The sequence below is a fragment of the Myotis nattereri genome (assembly GCF_964212035.1).
Source record: "Myotis nattereri genome assembly, chromosome: 2".
Classification (NCBI taxonomy): Eukaryota; Metazoa; Chordata; class Mammalia; order Chiroptera; family Vespertilionidae; genus Myotis; species Myotis nattereri.
The window spans coordinates 127,903,773-127,931,263 of NC_138076.1; the positions used below are offsets into that span (position 1 = coordinate 127,903,773).

The 27,491-nt window shown below is 40.1% G+C and overlaps 2 protein-coding genes across 3 annotated transcripts in view; one reads left to right on the top strand and one right to left on the bottom strand.

Moving 5' to 3' along the window:
* Positions 1–3,284, top strand: part of UBE2N (ubiquitin conjugating enzyme E2 N) — a 51,486-nt gene extending 48,202 nt beyond the window's left edge. Inside the window, exons 2-4 of the mRNA XM_081083755.1 lie at positions 281–527; positions 717–857; positions 1,559–3,284. Coding sequence (XP_080939881.1) covers positions 281–527; positions 717–857; positions 1,559–1,599 — 429 coding nt within the window. The 3' untranslated portion in view covers positions 1,600–3,284. The remainder of the gene's footprint in view (positions 1–280; positions 528–716; positions 858–1,558) is intronic.
* Positions 3,285–8,877: 5,593 nt separating this feature from the next.
* Positions 8,878–27,270, bottom strand: NUDT4 (nudix hydrolase 4). Of its 2 annotated transcripts, none has more exons than XM_081083753.1 (5): positions 26,792–27,270; positions 17,391–17,501; positions 16,188–16,232; positions 12,257–12,344; positions 8,878–11,713 (listed from the first exon to the last, which is right to left on the bottom strand). In XM_081083753.1, exons 1-5 carry the CDS (start codon positions 26,888–26,890, stop codon positions 11,511–11,513), a joined length of 546 nt encoding a protein of 181 aa, XP_080939879.1. In that variant the 5' UTR covers positions 26,891–27,270; the 3' UTR covers positions 8,878–11,510. The 2 variants fall into 2 exon arrangements, with proteins under 2 accessions (XP_080939879.1, XP_080939880.1); XM_081083754.1 differs by having other exon boundaries at positions 12,257–12,341; positions 26,792–27,261.
* Between the last annotated feature and the right edge of the window lie 221 nt (positions 27,271–27,491).

Below are 27,491 nucleotides of genomic sequence, written 5' to 3' on the forward strand. Positions count from 1 at the left end.
AGTATAAAATCAGTTTCATTAGTCTAATTTATCATCAGCATATTTGTAGACATTGTACCTGGAATGTATATGTCACCAGCATTTACTTACAGTTGCATTAGCTGACTATTTGGATGGCCTTTTCTGTGAACTTTGTGTTTTATAAGCTACATAAAAACCCATCAGAAGATTGGAAAGGTTCAGTTGTGTTCAATTTTAAGAGATGAACTTTCTAATTTTTATGTAGGTGTTTAGCAAAATGACATTTGTTTCACAAATGTGTTATGTTTTTCTGTTGTAGGAAACCCAGCGTTTGCTGGCAGAACCAGTACCTGGCATTAAAGCAGAACCAGATGAGAGCAACGCCCGTTATTTTCATGTGGTCATTGCTGGCCCCCAGGATTCCCCCTTTGAGGGAGGGACTTTTAAACTTGAACTATTCCTTCCAGAAGAATACCCAATGGCAGCACCTAAAGTACGTTTCATGACCAAAATTTATCATCCTAATGTAGACAAGTTGGGAAGAATATGTTTAGATATTTTGAAAGGTAAGTGTTACCTTTATCAGTATGCGCTATTAAGATTTCTTCATTTTGTCTTAGGCATTCCATATTGAGAATCTGTACATTATAATCTTGCCTTATCCAAAGACCACAGAGGTCTGTGGGAGGGCAGTGCAGCAGTTCTGGGGCTGGTTTTCCCTGTTTGATCATTCTGGGCCTGTTGCCTTCATATAGATAAGTGGTCCCCAGCACTGCAGATTCGCACAGTTCTGCTATCGATCCAGGCTTTGTTAAGTGCTCCTAATCCAGATGACCCATTAGCAAATGATGTAGCGGAGCAATGGAAGACCAACGAAGCCCAAGCCATAGAAACAGGTATTTAATATTCATTCTCTTTTACACCATCTCCACTTTTTAAACATATTTGTGCTACCTTTAAAAAAACTTCTTTTAGAGTCTTAACAAGAAAAAGGAAATATATATTAAAGGGAGTAAATCAGATCCTGCTTATAATATGTAAATAAATACCTCTTAACAAAAGATCTTCACGCTCCATCTTATGACCTACTTACTACGTGACCCCCAAGTTTAAAGACAGCACATAATTGGGAGATCTTGGACTCTTGTGTAACCACGCCTAATTTAACAAATACTGAGTGTCTACTATTCATCTAGCAGATACACCAAGGTAATGGAAAACTTTTGAACTATGAGTCGTTTTTGCAAGCCATTTGATTATTACATCGGTTTATGTAGCCAGGGAGTTTGAAATCAGTAAGCTTTTTCTACAGATTATAACAGAATTAGTGGGGGGGGGGGGTGCATTATATATCTAGAAATGAGGGTGACAAAAGGAGATAATTCTTTTCATCCTGTTGAATTTTGTAGAACTTTTGGTAATTAAACATATAGACAATCTTTCTGTCCTGGTCCAGATTATGAAAAATTGCATGAATTTAAGAGATAATAACATGACATTTCCATAACTAATATCATAGTGTTTGCTTACTTTTTATAGAGCTTGGAGAGTAACATTGAACTAAGTAAAGTAATTGCATGTTTGTTTTTGTCTACAGCTAGAGCATGGACTAGGCTATATGCCATGAATAATATTTAAATCGATCTCATCATCAGGTGTGCATCACTTCTCCTGTTCTGCCAAGACTTCTTCCTTTTTTGTTTGCATTTAATGGACACAGTCTTAGAAACATTACAGAATAAAAGCCCAGACATCTTCAGTCCTTTGGTGATTAAATGCACATTAGCAAATCTATGTCTTGTCCTGATTCACTGTTATAAAGCATGAGCAGAGGCTAGAAGTACCATCTGGACTGTTGTGAAACGTTTAAAAGCAGTGACCCCTCTCTGCTTTTATTCATTTCTCCCCATCATGGTTTAAGTATAAAGCACTGTGAATGAAGGTAGTTGTCAGGGTTAGCTGCCGGGGTGTGGGTGTTTTCTTTTTTTTGAGGGGGTAAGTAGTTTAATTTTAATTTTATGGGCTCCTTTCCCCCTTTTTATGGTGATCTAATTGCATTGGTTAAATGCAGCTAACCAGTTCTTTAGAATATGCTCTCTAGCCAAGTCTAACTTCATTTAGACGCTGTAGGTGGACAAGCTTGATTGTTTGAACCAAAATGGGAACATTAAACAAACACCATGGCCCTCACAAATAACATTGTGACTTTGCTGTCAGATGTAGAATTCCCCCTTCAAGAAAAGCTTGTGACCATTTGTATGGCTTGTCTGGAAACTTCTGTAAATCTTATGTTTTAGTAAAATATTTTTTGTTATTCTACTTTGCCTTTGTACAGTTTATTTTACTGTGTTTATTTCATTTTCCCAATGTGACAATCGTATTTAAAAATTAAAACTAGTGAAATATTCTGTTTTGGTCTTCACCATCCAACAAGTTGAATGATAAGAGGTGGATTATGCCAGTTTCTTTTCACTGATGCAAATTTGTGTTATGATATCACTGAATGGAGTATTTTTAAGTTGGCCCTGAGCATGCATAAAACATCCGTATCTTAACATTTTTTTACCTCCTTGAAATTTGAAATAAATGTATTTGTGTTGTCTGATTAGCTAGATGAGCATTGGTGTCTTGCCACAATGTTTGAAAATTAACTGTATATGAGAGTCCCAGCAAAGCAGCGGTGTGACTGACTTTGTGTAGGACTTTCCCATGTTGTGCCACATTTGTGACAGGCATTTGGGTTATGACCCTTTCCTTAGTTCTTGTCTGAAAACTTCATGTAATCACTGATGGGTGTTATTAGGAAACACAATCTGATAAGCATTTGGGATTTGCTGAGAATTTTGAGTCTTCCTTATAGATCCAGTGAGCAAATCTTAAGCTACGAGTTTGCAGAAGTGTCATCAGAAAGACTTCTTCGTTTGAGTGTCAAATTCTCAGTTACTTATTATTATATTTATCCCTCTAGTATTTGCTATGGGAGCTCCTTTTATTCTTTAATTTGATAATTCAGTAATTTTTTCATCATTGACAGAGTCCTTTGCCCCACAAAACTGTTCTTTCCCACACCTCTCTATATCTAATTCTGATTGTTGTTATTTTAAAGTCATCAATGTAGCCAGTCCTAAATATGTATATGTTAACCTATGGGTTGGAACCCTTATCTCTTGCAGTTTCAAGGTAATGGATATTGTAGCCTATCTGAATTTCCCCCACTTTTAATCTCGTAACTTTTGGAGTTTCTTCAGAATGTGGTGTATTTTATTGTGCTCCTATGTAAGATGAAGAATTATCTATTAAAATTACATTTTCAACATACAAAAGTTTTTTTATGACTGGTAACTGGTATCCTACTGAATAAATGCATTGTTTGGAAACAAATCTAAGTTTAATTCAGAAAAAAATTGTTGATAACCTGAATATTTTAAACTTAAAAACTATTCTTAGGCTATTTAGAGAGTGTTTTAGAACTAAGGAAATAATCTTATTCTGGGGCTAAAATGAATGAACATTCAAGGTGGCACTGCTTATGATGATAGCTAGTCTCACATAGTGATTTATAATTCTAAAATTATACATTTAAATCTGTTGTACTATAAAAATCTGTCTAAAATAGGACTGATGTCTACTAAGTTTGTAATAGAAGTACTGAAATGGAATAATTCAGTTTTCATTTCAAATATATAAATTCCCAGTTTCATGGCATCATGTTTTTTTCCTTTGTAATTTTGATGAGTCAGGATTGTTTGGTAAAATCTGCTTTCTCAACCTTTGGATTGAAATAAGAGTCAGTGTGTTCACTGAACTTTCAGAGGATTTCAGGGAGAGGCCAACACAGGGTTTGCCGCTATCTGGAATTTTGGCCTGTTTTTCTTGGCCCCCACAGTGTGGTTGGTTAAACATTTTAAATTGAGTGCCAACATTTATAAAAATTGGGAGATTTTCATGAAAATACAGAATTTTGGTAACTTGTTCTTACTATCTGGCAACAGAGGACATGACCCACCGTTGCATGTCATTGGCTGGGAGGAACTGAGTGGCAGCCTTGCCCTCTTATCCAGTGGCTCTGCAGTTGGCTAAAGTCTCACCTGCCTCCCAGCACACCTGCTTCTTTATGCAGTCCTTTTCTCTTATGAGCCTTTGACTTTGTAACTCCTAAGCTTAAGGAAAGAATTTACTTAACAAATAAAAATCTTTAATGTGTGCTCAAGACCAGACTACTTGTTAGGGATGATTAGGGCCTTTCTTTCCCTCATGGCCTTTTTAATCTAATGAGGGAGGACAATGGATAAATAGTTGCAATTGTCTTGGAGTGGGGAAATAGTACTTGGGAAGGCTGTTCTTCTGGAGTCCAGCCACATGAACACCTCCAGGCAGGGGGAATAGCATGTGCAAAGTCCTGGGAGCAAGGAAGAGAATCTGCATCTATACTAATAAAAGGGTAATATGCTAATTAGACCAGGTCGACCAGACATCTTCTGGTCATCCGGTCCTCCTTCCAGACAAAGCCATGGTGGCGGGGGCCGAGGCAGAGGTGGTTAGGGGCAATCAGGCCGGCAGGGGAGGGCGGTTAGGGGTGAGCAGGCAGGCAGGCAGGCAGGCAAAGGAAGTTAGGGGCGATCAGGTCAGCAGGCAGAGGTGGTTAGGGGCAATCAGGCAGGCAGGCAGAGGAGGTTAGGGGCGATCAGGTAGGTAGGCAGGTGAACGGTTAGGAGCCAGTGGTTCCGGATTGCGAGAGGGATGTCGGAGTGCTGGTTTAGGCCCGAGGGGTTCTGGATTGGAGAGGGTGCAGGCCGGGCTGAGACCCCCCCCCCCCCCATGCACGAATTTCATGCACCGGGCCTCTGGTATATTGATAAGTGGCTTCTTGAGAGTCAACTCTGCCCAAACTCTGAGGTGTTGATATAGCTTTGTGTTACTTGATTTTTAAATTTTGTTGTAGTCTACTTTGCTGTGATTTGCTTCCATAGTTCTTTGAGGCAGCCTAATAAGATCTTTGTCTGATACAGAACTTAAACCCTGCTCTAGACCGAGATTAAATACAAATAGATACAAAAAGCACAGGTGGTTCCATGGTTTAGCACTGTTTAAGGAGAGTGTAGGGGGAAGGAAATCTGGTATTCTATAAGACATTATGAACACAATTCTTTCTAAATGGAACTAAATGATGTCATGGGAATGATAGGGATTGGCTTTATATTTCTACTAGAGGCCTGATGCACGAAATTTGTGCAAGGGGCTTGGCCCTCACAGCCGCTGCAGCTTCCGGCCTTCGCTGCCCCAGCTTCGGACAGTTGTTCTGCTGTTCAGTCTAAATAGCATATTAACTCTTCATTATATAGGATTTGAAAGCCCAGGAATCTTTTGGTTATTCTAGCCACATCCATTTTTGTTGCAGTAGCAAACAGTTTAAATATAGTCTTTTCTAGAAAAGCTACCCCCTCCTCCCAAATAGCATGATTTATAGAACAGCTAATTCATCAGTCTATTTTTGAAATAATGTATTTTGGGGCCTCGGGCAGTATTTCATTTAGCTATTTGGCATGCTGCTTAGTTTAAGGAATTAAATAGGGGTTTATTTTTTAAAAGACTTGATCACAAAAGCAAAACATATTGAATGTAATAACTTGAAAGAATATAAAGACTGGTGATACTTTGTTTTCTTAATTATACCCCTGCATTAATTTCCATTTTATCATTGAGATTGGAATTTGGGAGGATTGGTTCTGAGAGTTGGCTTTGCTTACAGCTGTTACAAATTGGGCAAGTTCCCACTGGCTGCAAAACTAGGAGTTGGACTAAAGTTTTTACTGTTAAGTGTAGAGTTCAACATGAAGAGTTTGGGTCCTCCCCTTTGCCCCCAATTTCACCTTTGCCACCCTTCAGTTGCTTTCATTTCATATGGGCCTGAGATACTTCAAGTGTGTGAATGTAGACTTGCTACCCAAGCGGAGTCTCTACTGATTTGATAGAATTCTTTCAGTTTCTGGTTGTAGAAGCATATAATAATTGCCTGAATATTTAGACCTTGCTAATGGTCTCCAGTTGGCAGAGCGACTGAAATTCTATTATCTGTAAAAGTACATTTTATGGTGCTCATTAAGGAGCTTTAACATTTTACCTCCTCTAATCATTGTGTCAAAACATGTTTTAGAAATTAGAAGATTTGATAACCTCATGTTCTTACCAAGAATAAGATTTACTTTTTACATATTCCTGAACCATTTTCACCCACCACGATTCTTTTGAAATAGTTCAATTATCTAGCTTAGTAAATTCCAATAACTTAAATTTCATTATAACCTAACTTAGCAAGTTTACAAAGCAGACTACTTAAGACTTCGACCAGTCAGAAGCAGCTTAGGCACGTTAGAGTGGTTGCACTAAATTTGAACTTGTGCCGTTTTCAGTTTTGGCAGGAAACAGGACTGGGTAATCAAGGGCCAATTCTTGCAACCTCCTTTTCCCTTCTAAAGCTAAGTATTTTGGGCTTTGCAGGCCATGGATCTGTCTACACGCAGTGGTTCTCAACCTCTGGCCCTTTAAATACAGTTCCTCATGTTGTGACCCAACCATATAATTATTTTCGTTGCTACTTCATAACTGTAATGTTGCTGTTATGAATCGTAATGTAAATATCTGATATGCAGGATGGTCATAGGCGACCCCTCTGAAAGGGTCGTTCGGCCGCCAAGGGGTCGCAACCCACAGGTTGAGAACCGCTGGTACAGTAACATACTCAGCTCTGCTATTGTAGTGAGAAAATATCCATAGATAATTTTAAACAGAGGCTTCTGCACTCTGATAAAACTTTAATTTTTACATGTCACAAAGTATTCTTTTAAATCACTTTATGTTAACATTCTACGTTTCTGGGCTGTTAAAAGTTGGGGCTAGGTTTGGCCTATAGGTTCAGCTTCCTTCCTCCTTGGCAGTGATTGATAAGCCACTGCTATAGTGCTAGAAGCAAATGTGTCAATACTTCCCCTTTTAAAAAGTGATACATTACTGTTACTTCAATAACAATTAGATGAAACATTTGTATAAGTTTCTTCTTTCCCCTTGATTATATTTTTTGATACATGTATAGATCAGGTCATTAAACCCATTTTTTTCATGTAAGATTATTGAACATTGTCACATAGAAAGTTTCAATATTTCATTTAAAAATAAAATCTGAAATATGTACAGGCTCCTTTTTAAAAAGTGAGCTTTAATAGGTAATGCTGTGTAGTGTTTTTTAAAATCAGTTACTAAAAGGACCTCCACCTGTGGCAGTGTAATTCAAGTGATATCTATTGACTAGATGACCATAACTTAACACCTCCATTTGCAATTCAAATTGATGAATTTAATAAATCCTGCAATATACATCTTTGATACATTTTGATTGTGCAACTTGAAGTAGCTCCCAGAAATGGAATTGTTGGGTGAAAGGGTTCCATTTTATGTCTAAAATAGTCCATTATATAGACATGTTACTAGCTAACCATTACCCCGTTAGGCAGGCCTGGGCATTTTATTTTCACGCCTTACCATTTTAGTTGCCTATCTTAGTACATAAATCTTTAACATTTTTGGCCATCTTGTGTAGTTAATTCATCAAAAGGTATGTTTAAGTTTCTTGATACACATTGAGAGCCAAATATTATTTTTATTTCACTAATTTGAGTAAAAGTTGAGTAAATAAGATTTACAATACTTATATACATATGTGCCTGGCACTGGCGTTTAATAACAAGGAAATGTGATGTCCAGAGGGTAGTAATCCACATATTGGGAAGAGTAATTTTTGGGGTCACATTTAGTTGAAATTACATCAAATAGAGGAATTTGAGACTAGTTTCTGGCAAAAGGGCCTTCTCATCTTACTCCTATAACTTAACCAATGGCACTAGTCAGGAAGGTATTGAAAATAGGAAAGCAAAGCAGCACCAAGGGTAAAATCACTTTTCCACCAAATAGCAACATTTTATATGGAACTGTACAGCAAAGTATTTGGTGGGGGAATCATTTTTAAATAAAATATTACTTTTGAAGATGGTGCATGTCTTTTAAAAGCAGATCCTGATTACTGTATGGGTTAAGAATTTATGAAAGTGTTGGTTGGAAACAGACAAAACCAACTACAGAAATATTCCTGCTATAACCAACTCATTAAAAATTATACTTTAGTAAATCCACTGTTTAGCCCTGTTACTTTTGTCTACAGAATTCTGCTTACAGAGACCTGTAGAGAATTCTTGTATTTCAATGTGAAAATAATACTGGAAAATGCCAAACTTTCTCTTTGCCTACTATTTTTTAAAAAACGTTGAGAGGGAGAAAATCATAGAAACATCAATGATGAGAATCCTTGATCGGCTGGGGATCAAGCCCACAATCTGGGCATGTGCCCTGACCAGGAATCGAACTGTAACCTTGACCTGGCTCATGGGTTGATGCTTAACCACTTAACCACACTGGCCAGGCTTCTTTCCTACAATTTAAATAAGATTTGTGTAGAACATTTATGTAAGGACTCTAAAGTTGGTCTTATGGCTGGCAGGGTACCTGTAGCCAGCTACCCATTTAAACAGTAAAATGATTAAAATGAAACACCCTACAGCAAAACACAGAATATATCAAGAGCTCTTGAAAATCATTGTAATAATTATAGCAAAACCCGATTAGGGCAGGGGAACAGTGCTATAAGACAACTATAGCCGCCATGCACCATTAGGCTACTGTCTAAGAAGATGGGAAATAACCATTGGGAGAGTAATGGCAACATCTTATTGGTGACCAGTTCCTTTTATAACCCAGTTAATCATAAAGGGAAGTGTATAAATGTACTTTTACTGAGATAACATATATGACCATCAGTGGGAGAAGAGTAATGTTACTGTGGAATGCAAGACAAGTTTTTTCTTGGTCTTAATATAATAAAAAAAAGTTACTTTATTTCCATTTTTATTTGATGTTTCCAAATATAAAAAAAGTCAAGATTCTTACACCAATTATCTCAATGAGACCATGCAAAGCAATTCAAGTGTATACAACAACCACCCCCCTTCAGTTTTGCTTCTTTATACGACTGTGTGATCAACACCGGAAAACTGAATGGCATGTGTCTGGTTGGAAAATTTCACCTGTTTACAAAAACCAAAAACCCAACAACATGCAGGCTAGTTGCTACTTTGTGTCTGCAAGTCACTTTACAAACTTGTTTTAATTAGGAGGCACATGGTACTGAAAAATTTAGCTGTCCAATTTTATCCAACTACCCCACAGAAAGCATAAATGACAATCCCAACACTGTAATAATCTTTAGAGGGTTGAGATAGTAGATACTTTTTGTTACCCATAGTAGATTCAACTGTTGAGCCTGAAAATGTAGGCTTTTTCTCTGAACAGAAATAAATCCTTAAGGCCCTTCTCTAATTTTGCTAGACTGGGTTCTAGAAGAATAGTGAAGAACCCCTCATATGAAATTTAAAGTGTGACAACTGTAAATCTTCTGTTGCATCATTCAAATTTCTGCTAGTTGCATAGACTAAAGACAGTTAGTTTGCTAAATGGCACTGAAGAAATCCTGACTCGAGTGGCACTACTTCGTCCAAATGTTTCTGACCAAAGAAAATTACACAACAATATTTATAGGCTCACTTTTAAGAGATGGCTGACATTAATACTGTACATATTTTACAGGTCAAATACATAGTCCAAGAGTTTATAAAATAATTTCATGCATTGTTAACTCTCAGAATGTCATGTACAAGATACCCACCTCCCCTCCCCGCAAGCACTGTGATAGCATTTCAGGTGGACACAGTCCTATATACAAAAACAATCCAGTTTCTCTGCTGTGTTAAGTATGTAATTTAAAGAAACTTCAGAGATTACTGAGAACAAAAATCTTAGTCCATTGAAGATTGATAGAAAGCGTCAATCTGTGGAATTTAAACACCCAGAATACATAACCTCTGTATGAAGAAAAACAAAAATTCTGGATGATCGTGTTTGACCACACCACATAATTTAGAATGAAGTGTCATTGGTTAATTACTCATTCCTTTGACAGCATTAATTTGTGAACTAATGTTTATATTATTTCTAGTTCATCTGCATTTATGGCACAAGATCTCATTTTATAAAGTGGCACCAATTTTCCTCAAGTGTAACAGCACTCTATTTTTAGCAGCAATTACATTTTTAAGGTTAATAATTTGTAGGACAAATGTATAACTACTTATTTTCTACTTTATGCTCATCAGTTACAATATTTACAAAAGGCTAATGTCTACATACAGAATGATCTTGCCTTCATCTCCCACCCCACATCTTACTGAAAGGTTTTCCCTCCCACCTTATTCCTGGCCTGTTTGGGGGAAATACAGGAGTTTCAGAAAAGGTACCTATATATTTTAGCTAGGATTGATTTTAATACATATAAAGACAAATATAAGACAAAATAATTCTTAGTTCTGGTATGTTCCAGTGCCCCAAAAGTAAGTCATGTGATAAATAGTACCTATTGACAACCTATAAAAGATTAGACATTCTAAAGGTACCCTAACTAAGTCTGTAACAGCTGAACAGCAAGAAGGCCATTTTAATTGTGAAGCCGTCATCATTGACTGGCATTTGAGGTTATTGATTCCAAACCCAGGTATGGTTGGTTATCAGTGACCAACAAGTTTGAAGAGGTGTCACTAAATTGAAAAACTGAAAATATATTTTTAAAAAGCAATTTACATTGAGGGAAATTTGGTTCTCAGATATTTGGTGTAAAGAGACCATGGATAAAGGGAATTGGCAACTGGGTGTGCTAACTCAAATGCCATGAATCCAGATTTCATGATAAGATGATGTATTTACTACATGTGTTTTGCTTACATTAAATAGCTCCCTAAAAATTGCCAACTCTATAGAGTTAAAATTTTGTGTTAAAGGGCTATTGAGCAATAGGGGAATTATGTTAATGACATAATACCAGTTGTAAAAATTGAAACAAATGAGTTAGCAAATTCCTGAAAATAGCAAATTAGGTCCTTTGTCAAAATATTGGGCCATACAGAAATATTCCAAATATGAAATTTTTGAAATAAATTGTGATACTGTGAAAAAGTTTTCCGTTAATATCAAGAATTATTTTTGTAAATTCCCACAACAGAAGGATTTGTTGAATACATTAATGCTGTGAATGAGAAAACAAATTGGGGTAAAACATACCCACGAGTAAGTTGATCTGACAGAAACCACAGACTGACGTCAAATGGACGAAAAACTGAAGAAAAAAAAAATGACAACCAAAATAACATGGAGGGTGGGAGGGTCAGGGGCACAGTTAAGGCATCTAAAAAAAACCTCCACATGGCTTTGGCTTATTAAAATATTTTACACTATTAAAAAAAAGATTCAAAAGCATCTGAAAAACATGCAAATTGTTTGAAGAAAACCTTGTATGGCAAATTCAGACAGTTTGCAAGCGTCATTCAGATGTTTGCCAAGGAAAATAAAGAAGCCTCTCCCCATGAGATTGCACATGGTGGGAGTGACCTCCCATTCTATCTTATAGTAGATGGCAAGCCAGAGGTCTGTGCAGCAGTTACAAACAAGGTGTTATTATCTGGAAGAGAAGGGACTGTGGAATTTCCATTGGATGGAGAACAACCCAGCTTTAATTTTTCCAGATACTCTGCATGTACAGGCTTATGACATTGGAGAACTTTGATGGCATCTTCTACTTTGAACCACTCTCTCTTCCTTCCTAGAAAACAGTGATGACATTGATTACTATACAATAAAGTCAAGTTTAAAAAGTAAGCCATACGCTGTTAATAATATTCCTCACTCTTCACAAATGACTATTTTTTTTGGAATGGCTTAGACAACAGTATGTTGAAGAATTTTCAAATAATTCAAACATGGAGATGTATATTCATCTTCCCTTCTCTAAAAGAAAAGTAACCAAAAATAATTTAAGATGAAAATTGGATACAAGCATGCAGTATTTTTTAAAAAATATATTTTTGTTGATTTCAGAGAGGAAAGGGGAGGGAGAGGGAGAGGGGGGAGAGATAGATAGATAGATAGATAATCAATGATGAGACAGAATCATTGATTGGCTGCCTTCTGCATGCCCCTACTGGGGATAGAGCCCACAACCCAGGCATATGCACTTGACTGGAATCGAACCTGGGACCTTTCAGTCCGCAGGCCCACGCTCTATCCACTGAGCCAAAACAGCTAGGGCATGCATACAGTATTTGAATTAAGAGAATTCTGATAGCAAAAGGAAAAGGAAACTTACCTATATTAACAGAATCTTCCCAATCTTCTAATATTTCAGTGACAATAAGAACATAGACATATGTTCTGTGCTTTCGGTCTTGGTTCTGCTTGAATGTAAAAAGAAAAGCATTTTAATCTATAGGAACTAGTCATGTACATATCTTTAAGGGAAAAAATCAGTTGCGGCACACTGCTGATTAGCATAGCCTATTTACCAACATCGGCAAGTATACTGAGTTGTATAATCCAGCACAGAAATGAGTTTATGTAAGAGAAAATACTAAAGTGATAAAATTAGCTCCCAGTACTAAACTTTTAGCTTTCTGATTTCTGTCCATCAGGTAAGTAATTAAAAGAACTACATTCCTATCCTTTTTTAAGGTCCTATTCCGTGGGGCTAATACTGATAGCCTTTCCATACTATGGAAAACTGCTTCCCTCACAACTTGTAGAGCAGTATCCCCAGTTAGTTCAGAGCATTCCCCTCAGAGGTTTACAAGACACACACAAGAGCACAGCTCTACTAACCTAGACTAGGGCTTCTCAATCTTGGTCACCCATTACATCACCCAGGGCAAATGGTTTTTTGAGACACCAATTCAGTTTGAGGTAAGGCTTAGGTTTTGATATTTAAAAGCTTCCAGATGAACTATGCACAGCCAAGGCTGAAAATATCTGGGTCAACCCAATCATGGAACATTATTTTTAGTCCTATATTCAACCTCAACTTTACCCATATTAAAACTGCCACCTAGTCTTGTCTCTAGACAAAATTAAACACAAGTTGGCCTTAAGACAAAGGGGCTCACATTCATCTCAACTAAAATTAGCCTTGTTTGGTATAGTCTATGACTATAGATAATTGTCCTAATTTTTTCTAACACAAATAACCTGAGTAATCCACTCAAACAATGTATTTTGTCTTTGGAAAGGAATAAGAACAGCAATAAAGTAGAGGCATTTCTCACAAACATTACTGTTCCTTATTTTGAAGAACTCGTTATCTCTGTGCCTGGCAAATCAATATCTTTATTATGCTATGATCACAAATGCATTGAAATCACCAGGATGAATGAGTAGGGCCATTCTACTTCTATTATATTTCCTAAGGGGAAAGTATATTGATTACCATTTTCTGTTCAAATTCTATAAAATATAAATTGTACTCTATAAAAACAGTAAAAGCATTTAATACCATTACCTTCCCATGTTATGTAAACATTTATTTATAATGTGAGAAGTTTTCACCCTAGCCAGTTTGGTTCAGTGGACAGAATATCAGCCTGCAGGCTGAAGGGTCCTGGGTTCAATTTGGGTCAGGGACATGTACCTTGATTGCAGGGTTCCTGGCCTTGGTTGGGGTACGTGCAGGAGGAAACCAAATCCACGTGTGTCTCTCACATCAATGTTTCTCTCTATCTCTCCCTCTCCTTTCTACTCTCTCTAAAAATCAATGGAAAAATATCCTCAGGTGAGGATTAACAAAAAAATAAAATGAAACATAATGTGAGAAGTTTTCTTTAAAAATCTTGTCAGCATACTGACATGTGCTCTTTATATCATGGCTATTCAGAATTATAGAAAACTCTATGTTTTTTAGTTTAGAAGATAGTGCTATTTAACTGGGCAAAGCAAGTGCTGAATTCTGGGAAAGTTTGAACATTATCTTAAGAACTTTGCTCCTTTTTCTGTTATTAAATTGATTGGGGTGACCCTGGTCAACGTGATGGAACTTTACTCAACAATTACTATATTCTGGGAATTAATTCTACCAAGTACTGTACAATCAGAATTTTTTCTAAATTCCTTTAAAAAGGCTTAAAAATAAAAATTTTATGGTTCTATCAGAAGGACTAAGCTACCCTTAAATAATATCTTGGGGGAAAAGGTCACCCTGTATCTGGTATACTGCCGGGAGCTGGTCCATGCTTGCTGTTTCAAGGGACCTGGCATATATGGCATACTGTTCTTAATATGTTTGCTCACCTTCTATGCACTATGTGTTTTAACCAAGGTCTCTGAGAAAGGTTGTTTCCCCAGGTAGGGATTTTCCCCTGAAGTTAGGGAGGGAATAAAACCTCTTAACTAAGTGCCAGGTGGGTAATTAATCACTTTAACTACGAACAATCATGCTTAAGCTACATAATCTTTACTCCCTGGAATGGAGATAAGAAACGCCCTAACCTTTGAAATAGAGATTGATAGGATTGGAATCAACTGGTATAAATACAGATGTAAGAAGACAGAGAAGAGAGACAGAAATTGGCACAGAACCTACACAGAACGTTCTCTAGAGACAGAAGAACTTCGCTGGAGAGAACATGGCAAAAGATCCTGGACAGAAACTGGCCTCAGAACCTAGAGACAGAACCTAGCGAGAGAACATAGCAAAAGATCCTGGACTGAACCTGACTACAGAAATTGGCAAGAGAACCTGACTAGAACCTGGTGACTGAACCTGGCTGGAGAACCTAGCGAGGGAACATGGCTACAGAACCTGGCTGGAGAACCTGGAGAACCTGGCTGGAGAACCTAGCAAGAGACCATGGACACAGAACCTGGCTGGAGATCCTAAACAGAACTTGGCTGGAGATCCAGACCAGAACTTGGCTGGAGATCCTGGCTAGGCTGCTGATCAACTGAACGCTGTCTCCATGTCATTCCTTCTTTGCCGACTCCGTCCACACCTTTGGGGACCCCTGGACCCGCTAGGGTTGGACCCCAGCAGTATACCATGTATCTAGGCTTGAATCTTAGGTGAGTATCTATTTGAGAATAGCTTAGGCCTCATGACTTGACCACATTTTCCCCTACTTTCCACAGACTATCTACCACTTCCAAATTCCCTCCCCATAAATTCCATTCTGCATTCAGTAATAAAGGATTATACAGATGAGAATTCTATGCTTTTAGCACAACTATTCTATGTATCTGAGCTTTGTATTTTTACATAGCCCTTTAAGGATAGTCATTCTGTATGTCATCTAATGTTATATGCTGATGGTAAGGGTACATTTCCAGACATCCTATCTAATAAAGAGGGAATATGCTAACTGACCCTCATGCCATCGCAAAAGATGGCAGCACCCAAAGTCAATAAAGAGGAAATATGCTAATTGCCCCACCCTCAAAGATGGTGGCGCCCACAGCCAATGAGGAAATATGCTAATTGCCGCCTTGCCCTCAAGGATGGCGGTGCCCACAGCCAATAAGGAGAGAATATGCTAATTGACTGCCCTGCCCTCATCTCCCCTCAGCCCCACTGGGGCGGCAGGCGGGCCCGGCTGCTCCACAAGCCTGCCTCCAGAGTCCCCCAGTCCTCTCAGCGCCCCAGGGCGAGCCCCAGGCACAGGCAAGCCTCGGATGGTGGCTGCCCAGCCGCCCAGGGCCACCTGAGGCTTGCGCTGCCAGCAGTGGCAGCAGCAGAGGTGTGACGGGGGCGTCGCCTCCCGCCCCTGAGGGCTCCTGGACTGAGGGAACCTCCCTCCAGTGCATAAATTTTCATGCACCGGACCTCTAGTTCTTCATAAGTGATAAATGTTTCTCCACCAACTCCACTGTATTGTCATAATATGCTGTATATAACTAATGGTACAGGCAAGTTAAGTAGTTTTTACTTCCCTCCCTCCTAATTCTTATGACTTACTTCCCTTCTGATAGTTTTAAAGGAAGAAATTATTAATTCTCTTATCAGCAAACCAAGGATTATTTTGTTTGTTTTTGAGAGAGAGAGAGAGAGAGAGAGAGAGAGAGAGAGAGAGAGGTCTATGTGAGAGAGAAACATTGATTGGTTCCTTCCCACACGTACCCCAACTAGACAGGGATCAAATCCACAATCTGGGTATGTCCCCTGACTGGGAATCAAACCCTCCACCTTTTGGTGCATGAGAGGACATTCCAACCAACTGAGCCACACCAGCCACGGCCCAAGGATTACTTTTGTAACTCACCTCAAATATGCCCAGGAGCCTGCCCAATTTCCCTTTGACTCCAGCCTATTGGAAAAAGATGAAATGTACAAATTTTACCTTGATATGAAAATTACTATTTCAACTTGTAAATCTAAACACATTAGCCCCTTCCATACTAAGCATGCTTCTGTGATTTTTTTGATGTGCTGAGATTCACGACCCATGGTTTGCTGTAACACATTGACTTCATTTGCTCTACATGCAGCTTCCTGTTGATCAGACTTATTGCCATTTATTCAATAAGAAATGGCAAGAACTGACCAAAAATTAACTCCCTACAAATTTGGGACAAATTTCCTGAATGAAAACAGACTCCTCCCCCTTCTTACTTAAATTTAGGCCAATCTTCCTTTAGTCACACACCTCAGGAGGTATAATTCCTTCTATAGGCAGAGTCCTCATTACAGTTACCAAGTAAAGAGTGATTGGAATGTCAGTGTGCCCCCACTCAAATCCATCCTGTGAACTAATAGACTGGTACATGCTTGTCTTCTCTATCTCAAATGTGTTCTTCCCTTAAGAAGCCACTCATCCTTCAAGACCCATCTCTTATGAAACCTCCAACTACACACCAAGGCCCAATGAGAGCTTTAGCATTATTTTCCCATTTATACTCTTAACTGCTGTTCAATAACTTTTTGTGGCACTTACTATGCTGTTTTGCTTGTGAGTAAAAGCAAGGTGTATATCATTATGTGTAAGAAGACAAGCAGGCCATGTACGCTTTTGTGCGTGCGTGTGCCATTTTATTGAACTTTCAGACAAAAAAAGTAAAATAAAAGCAAATTTGTTTCTTATTTACTTGAAAAACAATCATAGCACATGATTAACATCTCTGTATGTTTTTGCTCAGTGTAATACTAACTTTGCTCTGGGCAAGACCATCATGTTATATATTGATCACTGATCAGACTTATTGTTATGCAATTCCATGTTCCACATTGATGTTAGCTCTATTTTACCAGGTAGAAAAAATATCTGCTTGGCAAAATGCTAGATATAGTCACATGCTTTAAAATGTTAAACTAGGCAACAAGAAAAACACACCTATGTGACCTGCCTTCTTGACTTCTCCTCAGTGTATGTAACAAAGTCCCCTGTTTGTGAACCAGAAGGATGTCTGTAAAACCCCAAAATACAGTCTGTGTGAAAAGAGAAAATGCAAACTACTGTTCACCTCACCTCTTCATAAACCTCCCTCACGGCAGCACCACCAGGCTCCTCCTCGGGCTCCATTCCTCCTCCTGGGACAATCCATTGGTCTGGGTACCGACTGCTGCTCACCAACAGCACCTGAAAGAACCACCATAACCATATATAAGCAACATTCTAAATCTTTTACAAGACTGTACTTCTAGACTAACCTACTTTTAAATTTCATTAAAATTATTAGAACACATTATAGTACAAAAAAGCAGTTGACAGCCTTTGTAAACACCATCTCTGTGAATTCAGAATTCAACAATAACATGATCTCACCACTAAATAATTCTTACCTAATTAAATCATGTAAGCTGCCAGATTCAGTTAGTAAAACTCTCCAATTTTTAGATATTAACAAAGGATAAAAGCAAGAGACTTTGTTTTTTAGTTCCAGAGCTGTACACCCTGAGGTTTGTGGTCAGATCCATTATTCTTCAGTTACATTATCTTATTATTTTTCCAAATGTAAGGATATGTAACCATAGGCAGGTCACCCTGTTCTTTCATCTACAAAATGTAAGAATATTCAGAATATAACAGATGCTGTGAGAAAGGAATAGGGAAATTCATGTAAAGCCAACGCTGGGTACATAAAGAATTCTTATTACCTTTATGCTTAAGATTAGACAGAAAGAGGCTCCCTTCATATTCCCAATCTATATAAATTAGCAAAAGTTGCTCCATTTGATAACATGCAGCTTTAATTTATGATTCTAGCAAAGAGTTTTCAAGGTATGGCCTACTGCCTGTTTTTGTACAGTCTGTGAACTACAAATGATTTTTATATTTTTAAATTATATGAAATTCAAATTTCAATGTTCATTAATAAAATCTTATGAGAATCCAGTCATTCATTTTTTACATATTGTCTGTGAATATTTTTGTGCTACAACTTGAGTTGAGTAGTAGTGACAGAGATTATATATGGCCCACAAAGCCGAAAATATTATCTGGCCCTTTACAGAAAAAGTCTGCGGACCCCAATCAAGAACATCATTAAGCTTGAAATGTGCAAACACTTAAAAAAATACACAACAGCTATTATCACAGAGTATCCTAGAGGCTCACTATTTTTTAAATTTTCAGGTATGTAGTACCTGAAACAAGTATTACATATCCATCTTATAAATGAAAAATTTGTGAGCTAGGTTAGGTTGAAATTCACCCAAGTAATAAAAAAAATAAGAGAAGTCTATGATAAATAACCAAATGACGTTTATTAAGATAACAGATGTCTTAACTGACCTGAAAATGTTACCTTAGTATATTGCCTTCAAATAAATATAAACAGTGCTCACCAGATAAATCAATTTAGAACAAAGTTTAATCCCCTGTGTGGGTCCTGATTTTTTGACATGCATGCCAGTCGTTTTCTCTGCCCAGCTCCCTCCCTCCCTCCTACCAGAGGAACTGATGGCCTGAAGAGTTCAGAGACAGCACAATATTCACCTCCTACTTGAGTAAGTTGCCAGGAACTCAATCTGCCCCAACTGGAAAGTTCCAGGCTGACAATAGTTCGGCAACTCCCAGCTTTCCCCTAAAACCTCTAAAATGTTAAGTAGAAGATATGGTAATACTGATTCAGGCACATTAACTTCAATTTGAAAAAAGCAGACACCTTTGCCTATGGACATACCATCACTGCAGAGCAGTGATCAATTAATGCTGAGGGGGTCTGAACATTGTTTCTCTCATTCTTGATCTGGTAGGACTCTATTGCTCCCACCAGCATCATTCCTTCAAGTAAATAACCGACAGAACAGTGGCAAACCCATAGAAAGCACTGCAAATTGACAAAATGGTTGACAAAGCCTTAGCTAAAATAGAAAATACTAATGGCTGACATTGAGGGTACCACCACGTCCAAATACAGCAATCTGGGTGAGATAAAATGAAATGTCTTAAATGTAAGCTTTCTTTAAAAAAAAAAAAAATTATTTCATAGAGAAAGGGAAAGGGAGAGATAGAAACATCAATGATGAGAGCAAATCATTGATTGGCTGCCTCCTGCACACTCTCCCAGTGGGGATCGAACTGAAATCAGGCATGTACCCAGACCAGGAATCAAACTGTGACCTCCTGGTTCATAAGTCAACACTCAACCACTGAGCAACACTGGCCAGGCTAAGCTTTCTTAAGTATTAGCAAATAGGGCTTAGATATCAAAATTGGAATTAAAGAGCCAGCATAAGCAAATCGAGCAAGAACCTATGATATTCAAAGGCTTTGGCCCTGGCCCTCGCCGGTTTGGTTCAGCAGAGAGAGCATCGGCCTGCAGACTGAAGGGTCCCAGGTTCAATTTCGGTCAAGGGCACATACTTTGGTTGCAGGCTCCATCCTACGGGCATGGGAGGCAACCAGTCGATGTTTCTCTCCCCCTCCTTTCCACTCTCTCTAAAAATCAATGGAAAAATATCCTTGGGTGAGGATGAACAACAACAACAAAAAAGGCTTTCACCCTGTTACCAAGACTGGCAAATGAATTTAAGTTTTTTTAAGTTAAAAAAAATATGTTTAAGGTACACACAAGCATTATATCTTGCAACAAAGGAAAAGTAAATGGTAACTACTGGTCCTGACTGCAGAGTTGGAGGCCTCTTTTTCTCGTCTGGGTTAAGGATAATCTGGTTTCTATTGCCTGGATGGAATTCTTACACACTTCTATGCTGTCTAAGCAACTTCCTTGATTACCTTCATAATGGTACAGGTGGCTAGCCATCAGAAAAGTACATTTTCATTTAGTAAATAGATGGTTTCAAAACCATAGATATTCATATTTGAGTCCTAAAAACATAACATTCAGTGTCATGTATCTAGATCAATGACTGTTATAGTCCCACTAGAGGTCTGGTGCAGGCCAGTGGAGTCCCTTGGCCTGGCCTGCGGACATCCCCTGAGGGGTCCCAGATTGCCAGAGGGCGCAGGCCAGGCTGAGGGACCCCACCAGTGCACGATCAACCAGGGAGGGATTGTGGGAGGATTCCAGGGCGTGTCCGGCCCCATCTTGCCCAGTCCCTATCAGCTGGACCCAAGCAGCAAGCTAACCTTCGGGTCGGAGTATCTACCCCCTTGTGGTCAGTGCCCTTCAGAGCGACTGGTCAAAAGGTCGAATGAACAGTTGGACACTTAGCATATTAGGCTTTTATTATATAGGATTTGTCCAAGATAAAAGCTAAATTAAGATTAATAATGTAGGAAAACCCCATTAGTCTGCATCTGCTTTTCTGAAACTAACACTTAAGCTTCCAATTTAATACACCTTTATCTATAGGACATCATTAACATGACTAAACTTCTCTTCCAAAGTCAGTGACATGGAAGCCCTGTATGGTCCAACATCTCCCTTCATAAATTACTGTTTAGAAAGCCACAAGAAAACAGGCCCATGTAAATTTTGGACAAATGATTTAGCAGAAACCAAGTAATTATTGTGCACTGACATTCCAAAAATGATTAAATTGGACCAAACTATTAACTTGAAATGCATTTTTCAAAAAAAACGATCAATTTAAATTAGTAATTAATACCTGTGTACAGAAATGATCAATGTCTGAACTACTAGCTTAAGGGATTTGCTAAAGAGTCTTTGGTGATGGTACAGACTGGAAAACCAGTATGTTTCATTAAGTACTTGCCTACACATCTTCAGTACTGGGAGTTCAAATGAGGTCATGGCCACAAATGTTTTGTACAGCAGAGGGGGCAGAGGGAGGGTGGTAATGAAAGAGCAAGAACTGAGGGATATACTCCATAGACAAGAGTAGATAAAACTATGGCATGGGTTTGCCAGCAGCAGAAGAAATCAATCCAAGCAGCATAAGCAAAGTCAAGGACAATTAAAACCCCTCCAACACACCTGGCTAGTGTGGCTCAGTGATTGAACGTCCTGGGTCAGGGACACAACAACCCTCCAACACACTGGGAGAACCTAAACCTATAGAACTGCATCCCAACGTATTATTACTCAATAGTCTCTCCCCCAAAGCCATCTAAACTTTTCTAGAACATCCTCAATCTACTAGGATCTATAATATAGTATTAGCATGCTAACTAATGCTCTGAAAATGGTATTAGTGAAGAAACGAAGGCTATAAAAGCTTATTTGGTAAGGCTACATCAACAACTAACAGAACCATACGTGGTCATTTACAGGTTTTAAATTTCTTTTAAACTACCTTTCTGGGTATATTACACTTTGTATAGCCAAAATGATGACAGTTTGTCACTTTAGTGACAAGATGACAGATGAAAGTAGGCATTCAATGTCCTGGATGAGCCAGAGCCAAGACCAGAGAAAAGTTTATAAAAAAGAGGCTTGTCAACCCACCAGACTACAGAATTAGACTTGAATCGCACTCAAACTCGAAAGCCAATGCTGGTAGAGTGGTGAAAAGTGAAGACATTCTTCCCCTTCGATCCAACCTAACCACCTCCATATAAGCATTCCTCCTACCACACTAACAGACCTTACCCCTCTTTGCATGTATAATTATCGGAATAAAACACCACTTACCTGGCATTGTTGAAAAGTCATTTCTCACATTTGTTTATTTTCTTAGATACTAATGTTTTAAACATTTGGAATAGAAGTATTTCTCATTTTAAGTAGTAATAGTGGTCAAGTTGGAAACAGCCCCGAGTCTATGAATTATTGATTCTGTGCTTTACACTGCCCAACAAATCCTTCTCACTGGGGAGATGTAAGAAGAGCATGTAAACTGCCCTGGCCGGTTTGGCTCAATGATTGGAGGGTTGGCCCAAGAACCAAAGGGTCAAGGGTTCAGATTCCCGGTCAAGGGCACATGCCTCAGTACAGATTAGAACCCCAGCCCCCATCAGAGCATGTGCGAGAGGCAATCAATCGATGTGTCTCACATCGATGTTTTTCTTCTCTTTCCCCCACTCCTGCCTCCCTCCCACGCTCCCTAAAAATCAATGGGAAAAATATCCTCAGGTTTGGATTAAAAATAAGAGCTTATAAACTAAAAATGCAGTTCAAATTCTATGCAATTCAGTTATGCCTCCAGAGGCTGGAGGTACATGGGATAAGTTAGTCCTCTCCAGTCAGTGGCTCCAAATTGCCCTTTATGTTTCACCTGCTATCTGCAGGTGCAGATGCAGAGGTTAGTGACATTTCCCTGTGTTTAGAAAATGCTAATTTAGATGTTTATTTCATGAAGTGGTCTCCACTTGAATCAGGTATCTTCCAAGACTTTAATCTCTGAGGAAGTATAAGTCCCAGAATATACCTCTGAAAAAGGTGGACCACCTGATGATTCTACACGTAAAAATGCTAGTAGAGACTTAACTGCATTGGTATTTCTTATTATAATTGTTTTTATTTATTAGAGCTCTGGTTTTAGAGTTGTATAGGTTTTGAGACTCTACTTTCCGCATAAGCCTTAGTTTCAGTGTATGATTTCATAGAACTCAGACATTTTGGGGATACATACATTCAGGATTCTGGAAGACGTTGCCCCTGGTTCAGGGAGCTTAAAAGCTATTGAGAGCAGTAAATAAAAATGGAAGCCAGCCCAGGAGGCAGGGTGAGTCTCCTCCCCGTGCGAGTATACAAGTGTGTGTCCCTGGGGCATGGGGGAAGTAGCTGTGCATTCCCCCTTCCTCAGCTCTGCTCCCCCTCCCCCCCCAACAATAAATTGTCCTCTCTTTTAAAAGAAGTCAGTTCTTAAGACTGTTTTCTCAATGTTTTTCACTCACAACTCTGCCTGGATCCCACCCAGGATCAAGTCATTTCTCCCTTTAGCACTCTATCCTATTTTGCTGCCAGATCATTCTCAACCTTGAATACATCTAAGAGCTCAACGTTACTTGTTTGAAACTAAAAGTTCTTTTCTTGCCTAGATATTCTTCAGACTTATATTTAAGGTGCTGTTTTTCAACTATTTGTCTTATGCTGTCCTAAGCTGTAGTCCAACCAAACCACAGCAACACCCAAGTCTTGCTCTGAGGTGCTTGGTTCTTCCTTACACACTAACTGCAATACAACTCCAAATGACTCACACTTAACCCTGGAGTAGCTGTTGGCACTTTCACCCTATCGATCACCCTCCCTTTTTATCAGTCATTTATCTAACCTGCTATAGCAGTGGTTCTCAACCTTCCTAATGCTGCAACCCTTTAATACAGTTCCTCATGTTGTCGTGACCCCCAACCATAAATTATTTTCGTTGCTACTTCATAACTGTAATGTAAATATCTGGTATGCAGGATGTATTTTCATTGTTACAAACTGAACATAATTAAAGCACAGTGATTAATCACAAAAACAATATGTAATTATATATGTGTTTTCTGATGGTCTTAGGCGACCCCTGTGAAAGGGTTGTTCGACCCCAAAGGGGTCGCGACCCACAGGTTGAGAACCGCTATGCTATAGAATATGTTCCTTAGGAGCGGGCGTTTGATCGCTGCATCCCTGTTAAAACTATCAAACATGCAAATACAGTATGTTCCAAGGAATCCTTTTTTTTCCTTAACATTTTGTGAATATTCACAAAAGCACAGTATCCCAACTACACTATGGGACATGTATTTGTGGGCTTGTCCAGAACCCCAACTGCTAAAACTTAGGGTGATTCCACACAGAAGTAACTAGCTGAAGAGAAGATGATTAAATGAATATAGATTTAGAAGAACTTGGGGTCAAAATGATCTGCCAGCTTCTGTGACCTTGATAAATTATTTCTGCTGCCCAATTTCTTCCTATAAAAATGTAATGTTTATTACTTAGTTCACAGAGCAGAAAAACATAAAATGAACAAATACATAAAGCCGCCCCAAAAGAATATAGACTTGTTAGAACAACCTGTTCAAAAGTAAGGGCTACTTGAGAACTCCTTCAGTATAGGGACAACCATATCATTGCATTGCACAGCTTTTTGGGATCAAACAGCAATTACTATTTTAATTTACATTTTGTAAACATCTCATCATAAAATACAGCATACATTTAAATCTCCCATCCAGGATCTAGGTGTTCTTAACCCAGTAGGGGAAAACGGAATCTCATCTATTAGCTAAAGAGAGGGGAGTTCAGGCTGGCTTGTATTCTAGTCCTGAAAAGCTAGCAATGTAATTTCAACAGAATGGGAAAAATTCATAGCAAAGCACCAAGATGTCCAGGAAAGCTAACTAATAGGGTTCATTCTATAATTATCATATTATAGAAGGATCCCCCAACTGTACACAACTACAGAAATGAAGATGATCCTGAAGTACTAAACCAAATATTAAAAGTGGCTGTGCATTTCAGAGAATTCAGAGCCTTCCCTCGGAGCATATTCTAAGAAAGTGATTCACCTGCTTTCTCAACTCAGAAATGATCATATTTACACAGTTTTATGTAATGGATTTATGTAATAAATTCTCCAAATCTTGCTCCTTACTTTATTTTATCTAATGACACCAATCTCTTGACTCAACTAATAAATGCTAAATTACTGCATTTATTACAATAAAAATAATTCCCCAGCACAAAAAGACCTTATTTGCTAAGGCAATTTCTGAAGTTCTCAGACTTTGCTTTACCATTCACACAATACAGACCATTTCAACTTCCTCCCATTTCCCATATTTTCCCCTGAGAGCTTGTGTTTCACAAAACCTGGATTCCAAGTTCAGGTTATGACAAGACTTCAAAGTCACTACTTTCAGGAAAACCTCCAAGCTCAGCCTCACAAAATCTCACTCATTCAGCAGATAGTGTGCACCCAATTGCTATGAGCGGGGACCAGTGATCTGACTCTACCACTTCTTAATTAGTCAGTACTTATGCTCTGCAACTGTCTTCTCACCTATAAACCAACATTAAGCGGGTTAAATGTAACAAAGTTAAAAGTGTTTAGGCAATGCCTCCACATTATAATCAAACTAAGAATGTGACTACACAATAGTGAGCATATCAGACAAGATCCTTAACCTATCTTGATCACTTTGGGGCTATTGTTTTATCCTCATGTGCTCCTTCCCTCAAGGACCTTCTAATCTTTTATCTTTTTAAATAGAATACACTTCATGCTTGTTGAATTTATTACTTTGTAAATGTTTCCCCTTTTACTTTTGAGCTCTCCTAAGTAGGCCCAGCTCAGAGACACAGACCAATTTCTTCTGAAAATGCAGGTTTAACACTTAAAGACACCCCCCCCCCCCCCACCCCAACTGAGCACTGATATTACTAAAAAGCTTGGTTTCTTTAAAAAAAATAAAATAAAGACAAAACAAAAACTGAAAGAGAACCACTGTGAAGCACTTAGACTTTTGTTAACATGCTAAGAACTGTGTGTACACAATGTCATAGTAGCCTAACTACAGGGACTAGCAAGCAATAAGGAAGCCATTAGATTCCCATCTCCAGCTTTCACCTGGCATTTTATTGTGCAGAACTCAGAATGCTATGTCCCCTCCTGTCTAATCATTTTAGAGTGGAAATGCTAAAAAAATTCTTGCCCTAAGCAAATTTAAAGCAGTGAGCCGTTTTTAAATTAAGTAGATGTAACTGAAATAAGTAAAAACTGCCCCAAGAGGGAAAACTCAAGGACCTCACTATCAACCCAAGACAAATTATAGATGGACTGCTTACTCTTAGAAAAAGAAAACAGCTCCTCTCCAGATGTCAAACCAAACACAGCAAAGCAAAAAAGCGTTGATCAATATGCCGAGAGCCAGAGACTGTCTGGAAAATGGCAACTTTGCCCACCTCCAGTCCATCTCCTTCTGGCGTTACTCCACATGTTTCACTGACCATTTGTCTGCAACCAGAGAACTTCACAAGGAAGCTTTAAAAAAAAAAATTCAAGTATAATTACGACAAGTGCATGTGAGTTCAACGAGCCACTTAAAAGTGGGACGAACAGAACTAGACCGAATGGGCTTGTGTTTGAAAGCTCGGGGTCTGCGTGGCTATTCCACAGCCCAGCCCAGATTTCGTACGAAACCGCAAACGGCTGTAATACAGGAGGAACATGGAAGGGGCAGGCAGGCGAGAGCGGCAGCACTCACGCCATTTCCACTCCCTCCATGAGCACTCGCGATTCATCGGGCTTCAGCTCGGTTCGCACGTTAAGATGGTGACTGGCTAGGCGCGACCGGACGGCGGGGCTCCCCAGGGTTGGGGGCCGGCTCGGCCGCCGGCGCGCACCGCGTCCCCGCGGGAGAAGGGCAGGCTGGGCGAGCGCCTTTGTCTCGTCTATCAACCCAGAGAAAGGAAGGAAGGAGGGAGGGAGGCCGGGGGGCGGAAGGGGGGCTGATCCCTCCCAGCCCGGCAGCCAGACGGAGGGCCGGGGGGCGGGGGGGGGGGCGAGGGGAGAGCGGGGGCACCCCGTCCGGCCCGGCGCCCCGCGGGCGGTGCGCGCTCGCCTCACCTCGTCCTCCTGCTCGCTCCGGAAGCACAGGCACGCCGCCCGCTTCTTGAAGCCCTCGCGGTCGTAGGTCCGCGTCTGGTTGGGCTTGAACTTCATCATAGAGGCGGGCTCTGGCGGCCGCTGCTCCTCCAGACGCCGCGGCGGGGGCCCGGCCGCCGCCACCCCGCCGGGGAGTGGGGCCGAGGCGGGTCGGGCGCAGGGGTGTCCGGAGGCGAGGCGGCGGCGGCGCGGGGTGGGCAGCGAGGCCGGTCAGTCCCGGAGCCGGCGGCCGCTCCGACGCGGGGCAAGGCGCGAGCGCGGGTCACTGGAGCCCGGGTGCCGGGGAGGAAGCGCCGCCTCTGCTCCGGCGTCCGCCGCTCTCCATGGAGCCCGCCGCCCGCTCGCTTCTGTTCCCTCCTGTCGCCGCCGCCGCCGCCACGGGAAGAGCGAGGCTCGAGGGTCGCACCACGAGGAGACAGTTGCGGAGACTCGCTCGGACTGGATGATGGCAGCGCCGCCCCCGCCCCCGTTTAAGCGACCCGCGCATGCTCCGCCCCGCGCCCCGCCCCGCCCCGCGCGCCAACGCGCCTGCGCGCCGCCCCGAGCGGCGGGGGAGGGGAGAGGGCCCGCCTCGCGGCTGGGGAATCGGCTTCGGCGAGGTGCAACCGCCGAGCGCGGGACGGCAGGGCCCGCTACAAAGCCCGCGAATGGAAAGCGGCAA